The sequence below is a fragment of the Dama dama genome, chromosome 18 (genome assembly GCF_033118175.1).
Source record: "Dama dama isolate Ldn47 chromosome 18, ASM3311817v1, whole genome shotgun sequence".
Classification (NCBI taxonomy): Eukaryota; Metazoa; Chordata; class Mammalia; order Artiodactyla; family Cervidae; genus Dama; species Dama dama.
In genome coordinates, this window is record NC_083698.1 from 69,549,889 (window position 1) to 69,572,246 (window position 22,358).

The window sequence follows — 22,358 nt, forward strand, 5'->3', positions numbered from 1 at the left end:
CCCGCGCAACTGCTCCACCGTGCACCGCCCCCCAACCCCGCAGGACCCCGCCCCCGACACAGCACAAAGTTGGCCCAGAGACACAGGGCGGAGAGGGACAGGGGTTCAGGGCGGCTGATGGCGGGATGCTGGAGCGGCGCCTCCTGCACCGGGAGAGCCTCCTGACGCCGCCGCAGCTGTCGCCGCCACGCCGAGCCCCTGGCGAGCCCCTCGTCCCCCTGTTGGCGCCTAGCCGTCGCGTTGACAGTCCCCACTCACAAGTCTCCGCGTCCCCAACTCCCAGTTCTCCCCCCAGCCCGCCCGTCCCTCCCCACCCCCTTCCCGCCACTGCAGCGGGGGCAGCGATCTGGCGCTCCGAGGACTCCCCGCCACTCTCCCCGCGAAGGCTGCCGCTGCCGCTGATTCGCGGCGCCGCAGACACAGCCCCGCCGCGGACGCCCGGGCCAGACCGTGGGGACCCGCGCCTGAGCATCCCCTGAGCGCGCACGGAGTGCGAAGGCGGGGGCGGGAGGGAAAGGGAGGAGGAGTTGCTGATCCCCTAGCGGACCCAGGAAGTTGTCCTTAAACAATATACAGCGTCGATCGGCGGTTGAGCAGCCACCTGGCCAGAGCAGCATGTGGACTGGCTCGCCGGGTCCCCTAAGTGCTCTGTGGCTGCCGCTGCCGCCTCCGCCGCCGTCAGAGCAGCTGCTGCTGACAGCAGGAGCCCCGCGCGGGGCAAGGAGCCGGGACGCGCGGCCGCAGCGTCCCCTGCTTACTGCTGGCCGCTTCGTCTCGGGAGGTGGCAATCACTATTGCTGCTGAGAAACCAGCCCGCATTTCCGAGGCTGGTCGCCTGGTGAGGAGTTGAGACTCTGCACCTCCCGCCCGCAACCCACATGGCTTGTTACCTGGTCATCAGTTCGAGACATCTCAGCAATGGTCACTACCGGGGCATTAAAGGAGTCTTCAGAGGGCCCCTCTGCAAGAATGGATCTCCCTCTCCGGTAACCTGCACACACGCGCGCGCACACACACACGTACCACCATCGGAGTTAATATAAATAGAAATGCTGTCCTGGCACAATGAAGGGGAGATGGGTATCTACCTTGCTCATCAGTATATTGTGTCTGTTTATGCAGTTTGTTGAGAGACTTGCTCATGAGGGTTGTGGGTTCACATGTGTAATTTCAACACAGTCATTAGTATCTGTAGCGCTTAGGATGCAACTATTTACCGAATTTAGTAAAGTGCGGGCTTGTGAAAGCAGCTCTTGAGTGTTGTGTCAAGTTATGAATATGCTGATTTGGGCAGTATAGAAAGTTTGAGTGGCACTTTATAGCCATGCTTTGTGAAATCATCAGTTGGGATTAGTTTAACCATGCTGCACTTACTTTATAAGAAAATAAACTCTTTGAAGGTTTTTGCATCAGAGTTCTAGCCAAAGGAAAAGTGTTGGATGTCCGTATGGTTGCAATACAATGTTTCACTATGCAGGTACTTTAAGAAAAGCCAAAGAGTTCTTTGTGGCAATAATTAGTTTTTTTGTACTATGTATAGATGGATTGATATGCAAATTTGAGTGACTGCTACTTAATTTAGTAAACTATTCAATTTAGTTTACTATTTGTTTTAGTATTTTTTGTTAAATGATTTTGATTAGAATTTATGGCTTCAGTATATATTTTAGTTCATTCTTAGTACATACTATAGATGAATTTTTTAAGGATTCAAATGTTTTTCAAAAAAGTCATGATTTACTTTTTAAAGTGTTGAATTATTAGTAAGTGACTAAGGGTCTAAACTTGAAGAACAAAAAAAAAAAAAAATTAAACTTGAAGAACATTTTTTTTCCAGTTTAATGTGAAAAACCAGTACCTTCATGTATAATATAAAGAGGGAAAATTGAAGTTGTCTGATTTTTATTTTTATTTTTTGGTACTTTCCATTGGTTTTTAATTCTTCATTAGCATGAATTATTCAAAACTGCAATATATTATAAAAACCTGTGATTAAAGACAGTGTGTGATTTGCATGAGAAATCTGAAATCAGAAAATGCAGGTACCAGAGATACCACTAGGACTCCTGATTGTGACAAACTATTTTCTTTCATGCACTGTAAAAAGTAGGTCATTGCAATCCCCCTGCAACTATTTAGCACTGAGTCAAAAGTGTAAGATGGAATATACTGTTCATACTGGCATTTACAGTTAAATTCATAGAGTTAAAAGGGTCTTGGAGAGCTTTAGTTGAATAAAGCCCATATTCAGTGTTTCTGAGCAGTTGGTCTGAATCCTTCCTGTTTTTAAAGATTCTCAGGACTAGAGTTTCTGCAGTCTCAGCAAACCACCTTATTATTTAACAACCCATGGTGTCAGAATCTTCCATAGAGCAGACTTAAATCCTTCAAACTTTTCTTTAAGTTCATTTCATCTAGAAAACCTAGAATGTACCATCTGCCTCACAGGTATTATTTTTTTTCCATCCTTTGATAAGCTCTGTGGCTGTCTTCCCAAACTCTGACTGTAGAAATCTGAACTGGATGGTGCGTTAGGTGTATGTCCCTTAATCACTCAAGGAATAAAGGGAGAATTACTTCATAGTTCTTATATTGTTTAGTTCTATTTAAGTTGGTTAGAATATGGAAGTGTTAATCTTCCAAAATCTGAAGGGCTTGCAAAGAAAATTTCTGTTATATGGTCAAAAAGAGTCCTTCCTCTCCCCACACCCCCATCCCACTTTGCTCATTCATTTCCTGAGCCTGAATGACCCCATAGGGACCAGACATATGAATGTGGATGTAAGAAAATAGCCCATAATCCACATGGCTCTCCTGCTGACCAGAGCTCACACCTACGTGATGCTATTATTATTTATTATTGATCTGGTTTTCACGAAAATACTGACTTGTTTACTTTTACCTAGGTGTCATATTTTGACTCACTGGACTGTTCTCTCCAATGTTTACAGTTTACACGTTTGACTATACTTAAATTACATTTGCATCATTAAAAAATATCTGAATTAGTCTGTTTATTTCCTAAACCTGATGTATTTTGTCTTCTTTTGCATTTTACTATGGGATTTGAATGATTATTTCAAGGTTTGAAAAGTTTCTCACATGAGATGAGCATACATGAAAACTGGTGTTTATTCATTCTCTGTCACTGGCAGGTTGTTGAGACAAGTCAGAATTTCCTTCACCTTGCGTAACATTTAGTCTTTCTCCTTAAATTGAAATAGGTCACTATCTTCTGGACCCTAGACTCTTAAGAACTTAAGTAACAGTTTCCTGGTCCAGATGAGTTTATATATGCCTTCTTCATTGATGAGTTGTGAAGCATAAAGGTGAAAACAGGTTACACATCTTTTTTTTTTTACTTTCAGTTACTTTCCGGTTAGCAGAAGTTTATTGATTTTTTTCATCAGCATACGTATTGAGTATTTATAAGTATTTATCATCAGCAGACTCTCTATGGTATACAATCATTTATTTTTTATTAAAACATAGCTGCTCTGAAGGTATGTTTTTCAAATTTAATGCCCAGAATGGTCTCAAATTGACCTCTGTGTCAATAATTTAGTTGTTTCTACTCACTAAAACTCAGTTTATCTGGGACTATGGATTGGGGTATTTAACTCGTTTTCACTTAGTTCTACAATAATTTAAATATTGGTTCTTATTTTCTTAATCTGTCTTTCCTATTTTAATCCATGTTTTTCTGTTTTAGTAGAGCTGTTTGAAACTAGCACATAACAGAATCATTGAGTAAGATTATTTTGTAACTTTGTTTAGAATGGAGAATAGCCACAATTCCTTTTTGATGTAATAAGAGTTTCTTTCTTTGATAGTTCTGATATAAATTTGCCTAGGTAGTATGAATTTAACATTTCAATGTCTTATAGATATAATTCTTCAGTTGTAAATTTAAAGTAGTTGTATAATTTGTCATGTTAAAATGACATGTCTGTAGAATCTGAACACGTGATATATTAAACTGACAGTAAAAAGGGGATGCTTATATTTATATACATTTTTATTTCAAAGGATTTCATTTAGAAAACATTGAATCATTACATGGAACTCTTGTAATAAATACTTAATGGGATACTTGAGAAATAAATAAAGCATTTTACTCCTAAACACTTTTCACAGATCAGTAAACTAAAAATCCTAGAGTGAAATTCAGTTCCTATCATCAAAGTGAAAACATGAAAATGTCTTATCTGTTGCATCTCTGTTCTTTTTGGTGACTTGGCATGAAGAAATAGCTTCTTGCTTTTTATCCTAATTAAGATGTGAATAATTGATTTGAGAGAGTTTATGTTACTTTAAATAGAGGAATAGATTAGAGAAAAAAATGACAGAGCATCACATAGTGCGTATTGGTAAAAGTCTCCAACTTTAGAAAATATTCTAACTCCCACATTTTAGTATATTTATCTCCCACCATATTCCAAATATATAATAAGATTGAATGATGACTTTAAAAATCACAGATGCACACACACACACACACACACACATACACATGCCCGCACATGCCTGCATATATTTATGCATAAATATATAGTTACATGGGCTTCACAGTTGGCGCTAGTTGTAAAGAACCTGCCTGCCAATGTAGGAGACATAAGAGACACAGTTTTATCCGTGTGTCAGTATGATCCCCTGGAGGAGGGCATGGCAACCCACTCCAGTATTCTTGCCTGGAGAATCCCTATGGACAGAGGAGCCTGGAGGGCTACAGTCCATAGGGTCCCACAGAGTCGGACATGACCGAAGCAGCTTAGCACACATGCGTATAGATACACACTTGTTACCAGTGCTCAAGTACAAGAAGCTACCTATATATTATGTTATAACCTTTACTGTCAGAGCTGTTAAAAGTTCAACTTTCTTACAACTCAGGAACTTAAAAATTCTTCTACCACCATGTTTGAATTCAAATAAACAAGTAATATCCTCTATGTAGTGTCAAAAATATTTGAATATATTCTTAGCTATCTTAAGTAATGTAAAATATGATATCACATTTAAGAATTGTGTATGGTTTATTACAGTTTATTTCATCTGTGTGTGAACAATAGTAAGACTGTCATTCAGTTTATCTAGTGATTAAATGTTAACAATAATCATAGTTTTATCTGCGGTACATGGTCAGCTTATTACCATTCTTTGGAAGCTTAGATAAAATGATACTTCTTCAGAAGTACTTATTCCTGGGAACTCTATAGACACCCAGGAATATCTGTTTCTGGGAATATCTGTTGTCTTCCCCTGAAACATTTGATGTGAAGAAAATTCTTGGGATTTTCATCCCAAGATCAGGATCCTTGGATGATGATATTGTTTAATTTAATTCTTACCTTGTTTTGTTTAGTGATCTTATTCTAAGTTGTATGACTGACTGCATTAACCTAATTGAAAGAGGTGATATATAAACGAATGAGCATTTTAAATGGACTAAAAATTTCTATAAAGTTCTCTTTTAAAAATTATCAATGCATATATGTAAATGAATGAAGTTCTAGTATAGATTAATTACCTTGAGCATGCATGTATTCAGAGAACCCGTTATGAGGGAATGAGTGCAATTACGACCTTGCTCTTTTTTTTAACGACTATAATAATTGTATGTATTTCCATTATGTTTAATAAGTACGTGGTTAAACATATCGAAAAATGTTCTCAAATTGTTGCACTTTTCATGTGCCAAGAATAATTATGAAGATATGTTCTCTAATAGAGAAGTCACCTGCCTCTTCTTGAATTCATGAATACATATACTGCCTTTCATATTGAAACTTTCAGATGTTTTCCTTAAGGAAGACGCAGTTACAGTTCTTACACAGCATGTTTTCTTTGCTGTGTCAAATATTGTATTAAGCAATCTCCTTTCCTCTCATAGCCTTTTCAACCCATTTCTTCTCTTCCCCAACTAAATGATTATAGAAACTTGTAGTTGGCATTTGTGCTTTCCAGAATAACTCTCCACTTTCTAGGACTTAATTTATATTTCTGTAACTTCAGGAAGTTTCCACGATAAGAAGAACCCAATGAGTATTTGAGTGCTATAACTTGTGGCTTTATTAGCTCATGCTGAATTTATTTCACAGTTATAATTTAATGGGTCAATTTCTTGATTTGTTTCTTTTAGATGAACAATTAATATAAACTCTATTTTAGGTTTATTTCCCATATTTTGGAAACAGAATAAAACATATTTTCATCATGTGGCTAAATGGGGATGTTATTTAACATAGAACTTAATCATTTGTACTTTTGTTAAAAAAAAAACAACTTAGTCATAACTGTGATATCTTTGTTGTGTAAGATTTCACTTAGAGACATAGTTTTCATGTGTTAAGTATTAATAGGGCTTGAGATGTCAATAGGATTAAAGCTGTACTGAGAGCAAAGATTGAGAAGAGTAATATGTATTTTGAATAACTTTATGAAGTGCGTTTCAGTATGAATTTGGTTTGTTAAACTACGCAATGCTAGAATAATTCTTTAGGATACACATACATATTGTGTAGAAAATAGCTTGAATCAAAATTGAGATAAAAATGCTACTTTTCTTGAAAATATCTTCTGGTTTTAACAGAGTTTTCCAGGTAATTCTTATAAAATGACAAGCAGCAGTCTTGTAGATAGATCAGGCTTACTTAGTGGATAAGGTCTAGAGAGAGATATTAAATACTTGATATGCTCTCATAAAATGCAAAGTTCTGATGATAATAGGAATATATCAATCACCAAGTTCCAGAGTCTTTCTTGCATTGGAAATGCTTATTGGATATGAAAAGAAACTGTGGCAAGGTGAATTGCATAATAGGTAGACAGCGTTCTCATTTGTAACTAAGACATTGTTAGCTTATTGAACACAAGAACACAAGGGAATATTATATACTATTTAAAATGGAAAGGACTTTTAAAAGTAATCACTAATGATCTTACTTTTCCTGAGATGGATCCCTAATAGCATACATTGAATTAAATGTGAACACTTCTTTCATTTAAATTTGATACCTAAAATTTAAACATTACCTTCTAAAAAACTGATAATGTAATTTTCCTTAAGAGGTAGAGACAGCTGTATCATGATCTATATTCCCTTTCTTCTTGGACTGTTAGGAAACCTAGAGACCAATCTCTGGCTTCCCAGAGTGATGGGGATTGATGCTGACCTTCAAAGCAGCATGAGATTCTCACTCCTACTTACCTCCTATTCCTGGTCTAGCTTTTATTTTTAGTTTATTTTCTGTAACTCTCATTCTTTTACATTTATTGTTTTAACATGTAAAGTTTCTTTTAGATGACTTAAGTCTGTTGTGAAAGCAAGTCAGGATATAAATAAATAATAAAATATAGACTATCCAACTATCAGGATGCTACTCAGGATTTTAGACTAGACAGCTTTGAATGTGATTCATGGAGAGTATTCATTTTATTCATTTGTAGCAAGTTTAATTAGAGCTGCCAATTTTTTGCTTTGACAATTGGCAAACTCCTTTTGGCAAGTTTGATTTCACTTTTATGTGGGTGTAAGAAGCAGAATATAGTTTATTTTGAAAGGAGTACTGCCAATTAGCTTTTTTTCCTTAACAGTCTTTTACCTCCCTGTTATTCTTCTCGCCATTGATCCTTATTCCTTTCATTAGCATGGTTACTAGTTTCTTCAACCTCTTTTTTGGTTCATGACTAAATGTTGGCATATACTTCTAACTTCAGAGGCATAGGTCTCTGCAAATTTTAAGAACCATCCCATTCTGTCTGCTCCCCAACCTGAGCATGCATGTTCCTTCTCTGTTCATCAATCACACATATTAATAATTTTCATGTCTAGCTGAATATTTAGAGCTTCCCCCATATCTTCTTTCAGAATCCACATACCATTGCTATTCCCCTGCCCTTTCCCCACAATTATGTGCCATGCTGTGTCAGTTACTCAGTTGTGTCTGACTCTTTGTGACCCCATGGGCTATAGCCTGCCAGGCTCCTCTGTCCAAGAGATTCTCCAGGAAGGAATACTGGCTGCTGCTGCTGCTGCTAAGTCGCTTCAGTCGTGTCCGACTCTGTGCGACCCCAGAGACGGCAGCCCACCAGGCTCCCCTGTCCCTGGGATTCTCCAGGCAAGAACACTGGAGTGGGTTGCCATTTCCTTCTCCAATGCATGAAAGTGAAAAGTGAAAGTGAAGTTGCTCAGTCGTGTCCGACTCTTAGTGACCCCGTGGACTGCAGCCTACCAGGCTCCTCCGTTCATGGGATTTTGCAGGCAAGAGAACTGGAGTGGGTTGCCATTGCTTTCTCCAAGGAATACTGGAGTGGGTTGCCATTCCTTTCTCCAGAGGATATTCCTGACCCAGGGATCGAACCCAAGTCTTCTGCATCTCCTGCATTGGCAGGCAGATTTTTTACCACTGAGCTATTTGGGAAGCCTTTCCCACAGTTACGCAGAAGTTCATTTGTCTCATGTTATCTCCTCAATAGCAGAAAAATACTGTCAGTTTCTCCCTACATATGATATCCTTTTCAGATCCCCATTTTGCTATGAACAATTTTATTCTGTAACATGTTCCCTGGCAAGCAAAGGTGATAGGCATTTCCTTTTTGTGAATGATATAAGTACCATTTGTAAAGAGAAAGTAACTATTGAGCCCCTTATTGAATGATGGAGAGAATGTAGGAGGCTCCATTGAAATCTGACCCTTCTTGTTGATTTGCTTCATCTGAATATGAAGAGACAAGAGGTGACCATATTACTTACATTCACATTATCTGAACATGTTCATAGTCCTTGGGTGGTATCTAAGAGTTTTCATGATCTAGCCCCTTTGGACATCTTCAGCTTTAACTCTCTTCTTCTGCCTAATCCTATGGTCCAGTCATACTGAACTCCTCAAAATTCTTTACTGTGACATGTGTTTATGGACCTTTTTGTCTTTGCACATGCTATTCTGTTTGTTACAAATCCTCTTTTTTTTTGCTCTCATTTCTTGGGATATGTTTAAATTATTCTTTCAAATGGAAAGAGTTGTGTTCTCATGTGAATCTACATGAAGTCCCTTATCTCATGGATCGGTGCTTCTGTTTCAGGCTACAGTCACATCATTGCTCATAATCACTGTGTTTATTTGTCTCCATTTCTCCATGAGTTGTGAGATCCTTGAAGTCATGTTTGTCATTTTCTTTATATTCTCAGAGCTGGGCATAGCTTCTGGTTTATTATTGGTTTCAATAGGAAACAAAAGAATTTCAACAGAAATTTAATTGTTATATATATTCCCTTTGGTCTTTCTGGTAGCTCCAAGAAGAAAATACTTTCTTAGAGAATTGTTTTTCCCCAAGTTAGTTAGAATCTGTTAGAATGCAAACTGTTCTACTGGATTTTGTGGTCACTCTTTTCATGGTGATGCTTCTCACTTCAAATTCTACCAAGATGCTTTGGTCAATTGCCTCAAGTATAATATAATACTTCCTATTATTCCAAATTGCAAAGTACTTTATTCCATGTAACTGTTCCAGAACATCTTTTGTTAAAGGCCACAAGAGGCTGAAGAATGGCTATATATAAATGGATGAAATTCATACCTGAGTTAGTTGAGCCATATTTTTCATTGGCACATATTTAATAGCCTCTGTGAAATGAATTACGTTAGGAACTTGACCGTTCCCTTCCCATTTAGAAGTGTGTAGTAAGAAGGAAAGATAGTTGTCTTCACACCATTTCTCTCTATCTTGTTCTCATTTTCTTTCTTTTGAAAAAGAGACAATCATTTCCTTGTCACTGGCCACTGTAGCCTTTGAGAAAGCATCATCCTGGAGCAGCTGCCAAGTGGTTGTTGCATAATTGCCTGCCCTCTCCAATGGTTTAAACTTATCAATCACACAGTTTCCAATAAGGTTTTGCTAGTACTGATACTTTTTTTTTGTCTTGGATAAGTCAGGATGTGGTCACTATCCTCAAAAGAATCTTGGACTTTTTTCTAAATAATGAGTTTTAATTAAAATATCCAGCCATTTCAACTAGACATACAGAAAGATAGTAATACTCTCTGGAGTGGAGAGAATCAGACCTTTTGTATGGTCAGTTTTTGTTTTTTTTCTTTTTTTACAGTTGTTAACAAATATTTGACTTACTTGTCTTATTTAGAGGATATAAAAATTGGAAGGAATTTTAACAATCTGGGTTAGCCTCCCACTATATACATTTTAAGATATCATTATGATAGAATAATGACTTCTCAAAGATCCCCACATTATAATCCTTAAAACCTTTGGCTTTAACTTAACATAGCAAAAAAGACTGTACAGATGTGACTAAATTAAGGATGTTGAGAAAATTTTCCTGGATTATGCAGGTGAACTCAGTAGAATCACAAGGACCTTTATAAGAGGGAGGCAGAAGTGTCAGAGTCAGAGAGAGAGCTTTGAGATGTTATGCTGCTGAGATGCATTTGAGAGCTTTGAGATGTTATGAGATGTTATGTTGAAGATAGAGGAAGAGGCCACGAGTCAAGGAATGCATATGACTTCTTGAAGCAAGAAAAGGCAAGTAAATAGATTCTCCTGTAGAGTCTCCAGAAAAAATCATAGCCCTGCTAACACCTTGATTTTAGCCTAGTAAGACTTCTGACTTAATAGACTATAAGATAATGAAGGTGTTATCTTTTAAGCCAGTAAGTTTGTGGTTATTTGTCAGAATAGCCATAGGAAATGAATACAGCTACTCTTAACATGGGCAAACATTTCCAGTGGTAGGGTGCCTCTCTGCTTACCAAAGTGACTGATCCTCTAGTGAGACTGTGTCTCCTTCTGCCCTCCCCCAATGTCTCTGCCTCTGTTTACTCAGTATTCTTCCTCAGTGTGCCCCTTGGAAACAAGAGGATAGATCTACCCTGTCTTCAGTGTTATATCCTTTCAACTATTCAGAGACAGTTGGTGATTTTTCAGTAGAGGACTGAAAAATTTGTGAGAACTAACATTCTTCATGTATATTACTTACATTATTTTCTTATTTATTAATTGAATTTTGTGCAACTCAAAATACTTTATTACACTGTTTAATGTAATAGATGTTTTGAAATACAATATGCTGATGTTTTTTTTTAATGGCTGATATTCTTGAAAGGTGATAATAAACTCAGTAAAATATTATCATATATTTAGAAAAATATCCACACTTCTAAATCATGTCTATTTTTTAAATAGTTCCCTTTCATACTGTATACATCCTTTAAATAGAAAATAAACTTAAGACTACAAACCAGATCATTTTAAAAGCATATTTTTTCTTGGTTTGTTGAGTCTTTGATTTAGATACCTGCAAATTTTCTAGGTGATGAAAAACATTAGCTTTAAATAAAAAGTAATGGGATGAGTCAAAATAACAATTATAATTTCATAAAATCTTCAACATTCCTATTCTAGACATAGCAGTATCTAAATAGAAAGTTACTTTTTACATTTTGTATTAAAGAATAACATAATATATAAATTGTCACAAACTGTAAATGTATAGCCTTTTAATACCCCAGATGTGGATATATTACAATTTCCTGGAAGCACCAGGTGTGCCTCTTATCAAGCCTCGCTGAAACCAAAAGCGACTGTTGTCCTAATCCCAGATCATAAACTGCCTTATTTTTTTAAAAAATGATATTAGAAAGAGTTATAGTAAGAAATACATATCCTTGCAGCTCAGCTGACAGCCAAGTCCTCTTTCTGGGTAGGCACAGGTAACTAGACAATGTGTCAGCTGCTTACTATCCTACTTCACTTTGACTGACACAGCTAACTTGTTAACTATTTGAAATGAACAAAAGAATACTGATCTGTAAGAATGAATGGATTCATGCTAATACAACACAGGGATCATATCCAGGGTGACATTTGTGAAATATTTCATTATCTTTCCTTCAATAGTACAAGTTGAAATTCAAAGATCTGACCATCCTGTAGATTTCAATATCTTTGGTTAGGAATGGCTCTGTTGAATTCTCATTATTTGAGGATATGTGAATTATGTATTTAGTGGCAAGCTAGTAAATGATTAAAGGAAAGAAACCTCTATCTTGGACTTCTCATAAAAAATTAAATTTATGTGCAAATGATATGTAAACTTTATTACAAAAGTTGTTATAATCTCACACACATGCATAAGGATAAAATACAAGCCTGTGTTGCTATGGAAACAGGATTATTGCCAAGAAGATTATAGATAAAACCCAAACAATGCTCATATTAATCAACCCTAAATTAGATGAATTTAAATATGTTTAAAGAACTGATCATGTGTTTCAATAAAATGCTCATCTTCCAGTATCCATATGCTACATGCTGTGAGTTCAAGAGCTCTGCATGATATTGCTGGAGCAACCTTTCGTGGCGATCACTGATGATTTGTTTTCTTATCATTATAGACAAAAGATTTGTGAAATTGCGTTATAAAGGAAAAGTAATAAACTGCAATAAATTTTCTTTATGTGTTCCTACCAATAGTAAGTCACTTTGCTGTAAACTTTTTAATAATTGTATTCAGTTACATCCTCTGTAATCATTGGGATAGACTCCATCTCTGAAAATGATAGAGAAAATCAGTTTTCTACAAGAAATAGAACAGGTGAGAAAGCATGCATGCATGTGCGCTCGATCACTAAGTCGCATTTGACTCTTTGCAACCTCATGGACTGTAGCTTACCAGGCTCCTCTGTCCATGGGATTTTCCAAGCAAGAATACTGGAATGGGTTGTCATTTCCTCCTTCAGGGGATATTCCTGACCTAGAGATCGAACCCATGTCTCCTGCATTAGCAGGGGGATACTTTTACCACTGAGCCTCCTGGGAATCCCTGAGAAAGCATATCTGGAACAAAATTATAATTGGTATAAACATATTCATAGGGAATATTATGTAAAATTATATAAGCATCACTGAATCTGAAGATCCTAGAATTAGATCCAATAGACAGTAACTGGAGTACAACTTGTGATCTACTTGTGTGACACTGATTTGGGTACATAAAGTTTTAAATTATTCATTAAGTTGTGAATATAAGGCTAGCTCTAAGATTCAGTTTCTGATTATGATGAGCACTGTGTTTGATGAAATATGGGAGGAACCTACAACCTCACAATTTCTTACCAGCCTGTTTGGAAACAACTCACTAATGTTTGATCAGTGGTCTTCATGTTGTAGTTGTTTTTATTTTTTCATATATTCTTAGTTCAAAGGAAATCTTTGGAGCCAGGCAAAATAGATTTATGCATGCATGTACACTCAGTCACTTCAGTTGTGTCCAACTCTTTGCGACCCTATGGACCATAGCCTGCCAGACTCCTTTGTCCAGGGAATTCTCCAGGCAAGAAGGCTGGAGTGGGTTGTCATGCTCTCCTCCAGGGGATCTTTCCCAGCAGGGATTGAACCTGCATCTCCTGTGTCTCCTGCATTGCAGGCAGATTCTTTACTGCAGAATCACCTGGGAAGCCCAAAATAGATGGAACCTTTGGCTAAAGGTGGGGGGAAGCTTTGAATGGTGAAAACCTTCTCTTTTTCCTCTGGGCAGAGATGCTGGGGAGGGAAGATACATCTAGGCATAAGCCCTGGAACTTTATGATTTGAATACCACTTAGATGGACCATGAGGGGCAAGTATCTGCTGTTTCCAAAACATAATTAAAATGCGTATATCTTATCCAGAGTAACTTAATTAACTATTTGACACTTTGCCAGTTAATTCCATCACTAGACATTGATTATCTATTACATTCACTCTAAGTTTGAAGTTTTTATAAAAAACAGTAAGGTGACTTTGGGATTTCAGGGACACCTTCATGAATAAACTCAAGGAAGCTCAAGTTTTTTCCTAAACTGAGTCCCTGAGCAGACTTTAGAGTCAGTGGGAAATAACCATTGTGTGGGACAGAAATCTGGATATAGGAACCTGGTCTGGGAGAAGCCTAAGGTTTCTCGAACTGGAGACAGAAGAACATTTTAATTGGGAAGTCAGTGTCATTAATTCATTTATTCATCCAATCATGTTTAACAAGTATTGTGAGGGTCTGCTATGTGTCCAACCCTTATTGGCTATGCAGCAAAACTGAAAGATAAGTCACACTATCAGAAACGAAGGTATATTTTCCAAATATACCAAATAAGCAGCAAATACACTTGAAAGTAATTCTATCTGCGTGCTTTGGTAAGTGAACAGATTCATTTGGATAAAGCAGAAGAAAGAAGGTGAGGGAGACACCTGAATTGTATGAAGAGAGAGGATGGTCGGTTGGCCCATGGTACTGAGCACTTAGGTCAGAGCTTAAAAGTAATTTTTGCCTAGACAGTTCTAAACTTTTATCTGTAGATTTTACCATTTTTTTCTTTTTGTTTTGTTTTATTTTGGATCTTAGTACATTTTTTGGTTGTTTTTTGAAACTTTGGCTGCTTACGTGAGACCGAGAGAATGACAGCAATTGAAGGCAGTGTTTCTGTGATCCTGCTGATGTCATTGTGGGATGTAGCCTACTAGGCCAGCGTTGAAAGTATAACCAGCTGAGGGATGAGCGGATGTGGTAGAGAGAGTTCCTAGAGGAGAGACTGCATCAGAGCACTAGACAGGACTTTGTGTGGGGGTGTGGGGATCTGAGTGCTTCCCTTTCCCTTGGGAGAAGGCATGGTTGGCCACCTCCTTAGAGAAGATGCTGTTTCTATTCTGTGGAGAACCTTCTATTTTCAGTGGCTAATGCCAGACCTTCCCATTACACAAATGGGAATGTGTGTGTTCAGTCATGTCCAACTCTTTGTGACCCCATGGATTATAGCCTGCCAGGCTCATCTGTCCATGGGATTCTCCAGGCAAGAATACTGGAGTGGGTTGCCATTTCTTTCTTCAGGGATCTACCCAACCCAGGGATTGAACCCAGGTCTTGGGCATTGAAGGAACCACCAGATGCAAATATATATAAGAAATATCCTTTATCCTGCTACTGATATATTCTTTGATGTAAATGAAGGAGCTGGAAAAAATTCTTCTCTTAATCCAATAGCTCAAGAGTTAGGTGCCCAAAAGAAAATGAAGACCAATGAGGAAATGAAAGCATAAGAAGGGAGCAGTAAAGATGAGTCTTAATTCAAAGTTCTGCTTTGAAAGGTCTTTAGGTGCCCCTTGAGAGTGTAGACCACTAAGAGGAAGGCCCCAAGAGAAGTAAGAAGACTTAACAGGTCCTGGAAGAGCTCTTTGCTATCCTGCATAGAAGATAAACTCACCTGTAACCCAGGTTCCAAAAGAAAGATTCTCAAGGCAGTTATAACTGTTTTCAGAGCTATAGCCATAGGGCTGGAAAAGGTCAGTTTTCATTTCAGTCCCAAAGAAATGCAATGCCAACGAATGTTCAACTACCATATGATTGTGCTTATTTCACATGCTAGTAAGGTTATGCTCCAAATCCTTTAATCTAGGCTTCAACAGTACATGACCTGAAAACTTCCAGATATAGAAAGAAGCTGAGTTTAGAAAAGACAGAGAAACCAGAGATCAAATTGCCAGCATGCATTGGATCATGGAGAAAACAAGGGAATTCCAGAAACACACCTACTTCTGCTTCATTGATTATGCTAAATTAGCTTTTAATTGTGTGGATCACAACAAACTGTGGAAAATTCTTAAAGAAATGGGAGTACCAAACCACTTTTCCTGTCTCCTGAGAAACCTGTATGCAGGTCAAGAAGCAATAGTTAGAACCAGACATGGTACAATGGACTGGTTCAAAACTGGAGAAGATGTAGAAGAAGGCTATATATCGTCACCCTGCTTATTTCACTTATATGCAGAGTACATCATGCAAAATGCCAGGCTGGAGGAATCACAAGGCGGAATCAAGATGGTCAGGAGAAATATCAGCAGCCTCAGATATGGTGGATGATACCACTCTAATGGCAGAAACCAAAGAGGAACTAAAAAATCTCTTGATGAGAGTGAGAGAGGAGAGTGAAAAAGCTGGCTTAAAACTCAACATTGAAAAAGATCATGGCATCTGGTTCCATCACAAAGGTCTGTATAGTCAAAGCTATGGTTTTTCCAGTAGTCATGCATGGATGTGACAGTTGTTGTTGCCCAGTTCCAAACAGAAGGCTGAGCGCCAAAGAATTGATGCTTTCAAACTGTGGTGCTAGAGAAGACTCTTGAGAGGCCCTTGGACTGCAAGAAAATCAAACCAGTCAACCTAAAAGGAAATCAGCCCTGGATATTCATTGGAAGGACTGATGCTGAAGCTGAAGTTCCAATACTTTGGTCACCTGATGTGAAGAGCTGACTCATAGGAAAAGACCCTGATTCAGGGAAAGATTGAAGGCAAAAGGAGAAAGGGGTGACAGAGGATGAGATGGTTAAATGGCATCACTGACTCAGTGGATGTGAATTTGAGCAAACTCTGTGAGATAGTGAAGATCAAGGGAGCCTAGCAGGTGCAGTCCATCAAGTCGCATAGAATCAGACAAGACTGAGCAACTGAGCAACAACAACAACCTCAAAACCCATGAAGTTCAGATTCTGTTTTCACATCATTTGGGACCCTTACCACATGCTGTGCGGGCACTGTCCAAGGTGCTGACTAGAGTGAGGTAAACACAATAGACATGGTAGCTAAGGGGCTTGGTGGTGGTTTAGTTGCTGTCATGTCCAATTCTTGTGACCCATGGACTGTAGCCTGCCAGGCTCCTTTGTTCATGGGATTCTCCAGGCAAGAATACTGGAGTGGGTTTCCATTTCTTTCTCCAGAGGATCTTCCCAACCCAGAAATTGAACCTGGGTCTCCTGTATTGCAGGCAGATTCTTTACTGACTGAGCTATGAGGAAAGCCCCATCTAAGGGGCTTAAGGGGTGCAAAATAAGGGAGGACTGGCAGGTAAGGGCCAACCGTATAAGCTCCTGTAGGCCATGTGACAAGGAAATAAAGATACCATCTCAGTTGGAAATATGGTTTTTAATCTTAGTACAGAACTAAACATTCTGTGGTCCTGACATGGGTACTCCTAATTACTTCTTGTGGGTTGTACCAAATGAGATAGGAACCATGACTTTTTACATTGTGACAAACAAAAATCAGAAATGATTTACAAATAAGAAAATAAAAGTATGGGAGTTGGATCATCATTAATCATTTGTGTAAGTCCATTAAAAATAGGCCTTATAAGGGAAGAAGAACTGAGGATTGACTTTATAGATCTATATGGAAAAATGATATCGTGATTTCAGCTTCACCCAAAATACTCCTCTTTGCTGTTTTAGGGTAACCTGGGGTGGTCTGGCCAAATGAATATTTTCTTGTTTTGTGGATATATAGCATTTTTCTATCCAGAAAGCAAAGGAAAATAGAAGGTTTTTAGAATGTTTTGAATTAATTATAGAAACTCATTTTGTCTTTTTTAGGAAAATTCAATCAGATGGTATTAGAAACAAGACAATAACATTAAACACCCAAAGTAATAATCACTGACTTCCTTAGATGAGGTGCCTCTGCATCTCTGAAATACATGTGTGGTCGCTAAAAGAGGAGTTCCTTCCAGTGTTGCTTGGTGACAAAGGTTGCATGTTTTTATAACTATTTAAAATGTTAAAATAAAAACCATGATGTGTGTAGGGTTTTATGGTGTTGTCTGTATACCTATTTTGCCTTGTTTTTTCCATGTCTGTACTCTTCACCCACTAGACTTTTAAGGTGAGAGCATAGACATTTTCCCTTCCTGTATTTAGTATAGAGAAGTAGTTAAACATATAGATGAGTTGGACTGAACTGGTTTGACCTCCAACTCTAGTTCTAACTTGTTGTATGGCTGCTTCAGCACTAAGAGCCTCAGCTTGTTCATTGGTGATGATAGTCACCTTATGGGGCCTCTGAAAGATGTGAATGAGCTAATGAATGCTAAGTTCTTGGCAAAGTGTTGGGTGTATAGTAAGTGTGCACTGAAAGGCAGTTGATGGTTACTCCTACAGCACTTGGCTTGTTCTGTTATAAACAGGTTTCCTTGACCTCTTAAACTCTTCTAAGCATAGACTGGGAACTCCGCACTCAAACAACTTGTTGAAACTGTTGCTGTTTTGAATGGTCCTTTAAGATGGCTCTTTACTGTAGCTGTGTTTTCTTGAAGACAAGTGCAGGCTGGTTAGCCTTCTGTTTAAAAGAACTGTTGCAAGTAGAAGCCTTGTATTTTCACAACTTTTATCATGAAAATGCCCAGTATGCTCTGCTTTCCTGATACAGCTTTAATTCAAGACAATGATACATTTGAAGTTGTTTTTCCATTTTTCTTGTTTTCATCAAAGTGAATTGTGTTAAACATGAATTGTTTTTATGATTTTGCTGCCATGTGTAATTTTCCTCTTCTATAGAGATAGATATTTAATCTAAAATTACTAACTGTGGTGATAAGCATTCACACTCTTACTGTTTAAATATCTTTATTTCACTTCCTTTGAAAATTCTGATGGACCAATCATGTGATTTTCCCTTCCATTATTTTCACTCCCCAGGAACAACCTGCTTTAATAGTAAACTATTTGAAGTGAAGACATATTAGGTAACTAAAGGTTGTATATGTTATATCTATATTCTATATTGCTTTATCAGCAAATATTAAAGTCCTTGTGTAGGTATAAGCTTTTATGCACATATATTCTCCTCTTAGGGGGGGAAAAACATTCTCAGCTTTTCAAACAGAGGGAATACAATACAAGGAATTGTTTATGGATGTGTTGAAAAGGCTGAGGGAGAGAAAAGGGAAGATGCTATTACCAAGAGGTTAGTAACTACAGGCAATCACTGCAGCTCCTAGGGCTGGAGAAACAAAGGGGAAAGTGGTGCCTAAACCGTACAAGCCTTTCTCTGGTTGTGATTCTGCTTCTGACACCATGTCACCACTGCTCTGCAATCGTCCAAGAGCTGACAGCCCCACTGGTGCTGGTGGGTTTGCTGCCTGAGTGACTCGTATCTACAGCTGCGGGCTGCTGGCACCATTGTGCTCCTCCTGCAGAGGCTGGCAGTTGTCTGAGGCTGCTGCCAGCTCTACTAGAACCTTTGGGTGCTAAGTGCTAAGGTCTCAGGAGACAGAGCCAAGGAAGAAAATCACGGCTCCCTTCCTTTTGCCAACTTCCACTCTCATACCTCTCTGATTAGGCTTGCTCTTTCCATTGGCAGACCTAACCAGAAACCAACCAGCAAGGAGTTATGGGATACACAATTTATGTGTCCCAGTTCCTAGGGAGAGAGGAATGGTTAGGATAGAACTGACTGGCAACAGAGAAATACCCAGCATTACATTTACATCACTTACTTCAAGATTGCAGAAAGTAAGAGGGAGGGGCATTAAATAATAGAGGAAATTATACTGTATCTTTTATATAGAAACCTGAAGGATGCATATGTTCAACCCAGACTTTATGTGTATTAGTTTCCTATTGCTGTTGTAATAAATTACCACAAACTTAGTGGTTTCAAACAACACGAATTTCTTATTCTTCAGTTCCGTAGGTCAGAATTCCCACAGAGGTCTCACTGGGATAAAATCGAGGTGTAGGTAGGACTGCTTTTCTTTCAGGAGTCTTTAAAGAAGAACCAATTTATTTGTCTCTTCCAGCTTCTAGAATCTGCCTATGTTCCCTGGATTATGGCTTCCCATCTCTATTTTCAAAGCCAGCAAGTTCTTCTCTGGCTGCCATCTCTCTGATTCTCTGTAACTAGAAAAAACTCTGTGCTTTAAAGGATTTATGGAATTATATTGGACCCACCTGGACAACCCAATCTCCTCTCCTCATTTGAAGGCTCTTAGTTTTAAAGTTTTAATCACATCTGCAAAGTCCCTTTTGACGTGAAGATAGTATTCACAGGTTCTGAGAATTAAATTATGGGCATCTATGGGACCATTATTCTGTTTACCACAACACATAATTTTAGATTCATAGACATCTGTGGTTATTCATTAGTCATTATCTCCCATAGATATCTTAAACGTGTAATATCCAAAACTAAGTTAATCCTCTACTGAATGCATGCTTTCTTGGCTGGGGACATCATTGAACAGTCTAGGCTTGAATTTTGAGAATATTTTTCTTTAATCCCTCAACAGATTAGTACATCTGCTCATTTTAGTTCCTAACTATTTCTCCATTCTATCCCTTCCATCTTTCCTACCACTCACATTTCCTGGCATGGAAGCACTTTACATTTTCCTGAAAATAATTCTTAATTAACTGTGTCTGGCATTGTGACAGTAAAGTTATTGATATGAATGAGTCCCCATGTTATCTGTTATGGAATTTACAGTCTAGAATGGAAAGCACACATTAGACAAATAAACTTGTATGATATATGTTTTGGAAGTGAGCTTTTCTCATCTTTGATTCATTTTTCAATAATTGGCATTAAAGTATTGTGAGTATTCTAGAGAGAGACCATCAATTTGTCTGATTTAAATGCAATCAGTAATGAGAACCTTTGGCGTATATATGTTACTTTGTCCTGATTCTGGAAGATTAAGAGGGAAAATAAATTGCATGTCAAATACGGCAACTGGGTTAATTGTAGTAAAAATCAAGCTTGTCGTTGCTGTTCAGTCACTAAGTCATGTCTGACTCTTTGCAGCCCCATGAACTTCAGCATGCCAGGCTCCTCTCTCCTCCACTATTTCCCACAAACTCAGATTCATGTCCACTGAGCCAGTGATGTTATCTAACCATCTCATCCTCTGCCACCCACTTTTCCTTTTGCCTTCAATCATTCCCAGCGCCAGTGTCTTTCCCAGTGAGTTGGCTCTTTGCATCAGGTGGCCAGAGTATTGGAGCTTCAGCTTCAGTGACAGAATGGCCTAGCAAAATTAAGCTAGAATGGCCTTACGAGCTCATCTTCATTGGTTACTGTCCAAAGGGGATTAAGCTGCAGATTTAAAGAATCAGTGTACCTTGAGTCAGGCCTGAATGTATAATTTAAACAAGCAGCCCATGAGTTTGTTGTATATATTAAAATTTTGTAATATTTTGTAAATATTATTGAAAATTTAATAAAATTTTTGTAAAATTATTGAACCAATGTGAACTTGCAAATACTCCTGTAGTTTAGAACTTCAGAGGCCAGCACTGAGGAAGGTTTTATGACTTGTTCTTTTTCCTCTCCTCCACTGGTAACTCTTAGGAATCCTCTGTAGTGCTTTCCTGGAATTCAAAACACCTCTCTAATGCCCAGTACATAGTCATGGTAACAGATCGGGAGCACTCACTCTACATCAGACACACTGTTCCCAAATACACCTTTCACACATTGTCTTATTTAATTTTTAAAACAGTCTTAAGATGGTATTACTATTCTATTTGCAAATGAGATGAGGCTACACATTTTACAGCTACTGAGGGGGAGAGAGTTGTATTAGGACCCTGTATCTTCAGAATCCAAGCTCAAGTGTGAAACCACTTGACTGTCATGCCACCATGACAGTTTTCACATTCCTTTATTAAAAGAGAATCGTGTTTTAATTGTTGGCTCACATGCTTGTTTCTCTTTCCTTGAGTCTCCTGGCAGTAGGATATGTGTCTTCTTCATTCAGGTAAATGACAGCACTTGGATGCTGCAGGGTTTGGGGCTTAGTAGGCACTTAATAAACCTGTAACCCCTTGGTCATTTTTTTATGCACTGATTCAATCTAAGTTGATTAGATTGGGTAAAAATGAAAATATTAACATGAGGTAAATGTAAGATTTGAGTATCTACACATATGCAAAAAATAAATTTTGACAAAACATTCATTTGAACAGCAATGTGTTCAGTTAAGTTCAGTTCAATTGCTCTGTCATGTCCAACACTTTGTGACCCCATGGACTGCAGCACGCCAGACTTTCCTGTCCATCACCAACTCCTGGAGCTTACTCAAACTCATGTCCATAGAGTCGGTGATGCCATCCAACCATTTCATCTTCTGTCGTCCCCTTCTCCTGCCTTCAATCTTTTCCAGCATCAGGGTCTTTTCAAATGAGTCAGTTCTTCGCATCAGGTGGCCAAAATATTGGAGTTTCAGCTTCAGCATCAGTCCTTCCAATGAATATTCAGGACTGATCTCCCTTAGGATGGACTGGTTGGATCTCCTTGCAGTCCAAGGGACTCTCAAGAGTCTTCTCCGACACCACAGTTCAAAAATATCAATTCTTTTGGTGCTCAACTTTCTTTATAGTCCAACTCTCACATCCATACATGGCTACTGGAAAAACCATAGCTTTGACTAGACGAATCTTGGTTGGCAAAGTAATGTCTCTGCTTTTTAATATGCTGCCTAGGTTGGTCACAGCTTTTCTTCCACGGAGCAAACATCTTTTAATTTCATGGTGGCAGCCACCAT

At 38.3% G+C, this 22,358-nt stretch overlaps 1 protein-coding gene across 1 annotated transcript in view; it reads left to right on the forward strand.

The window, feature by feature from the left end:
* Positions 1-878: 878 nt before the first annotated feature.
* Positions 879-22,358, forward strand: part of ZNF804B (zinc finger protein 804B) — a 518,489-nt gene continuing 497,009 nt past the window's right edge. Inside the window, exon 1 of the mRNA XM_061166376.1 lies at positions 879-986. Coding sequence (XP_061022359.1) covers positions 879-986 — 108 coding nt within the window. The remainder of the gene's footprint in view (positions 987-22,358) is intronic.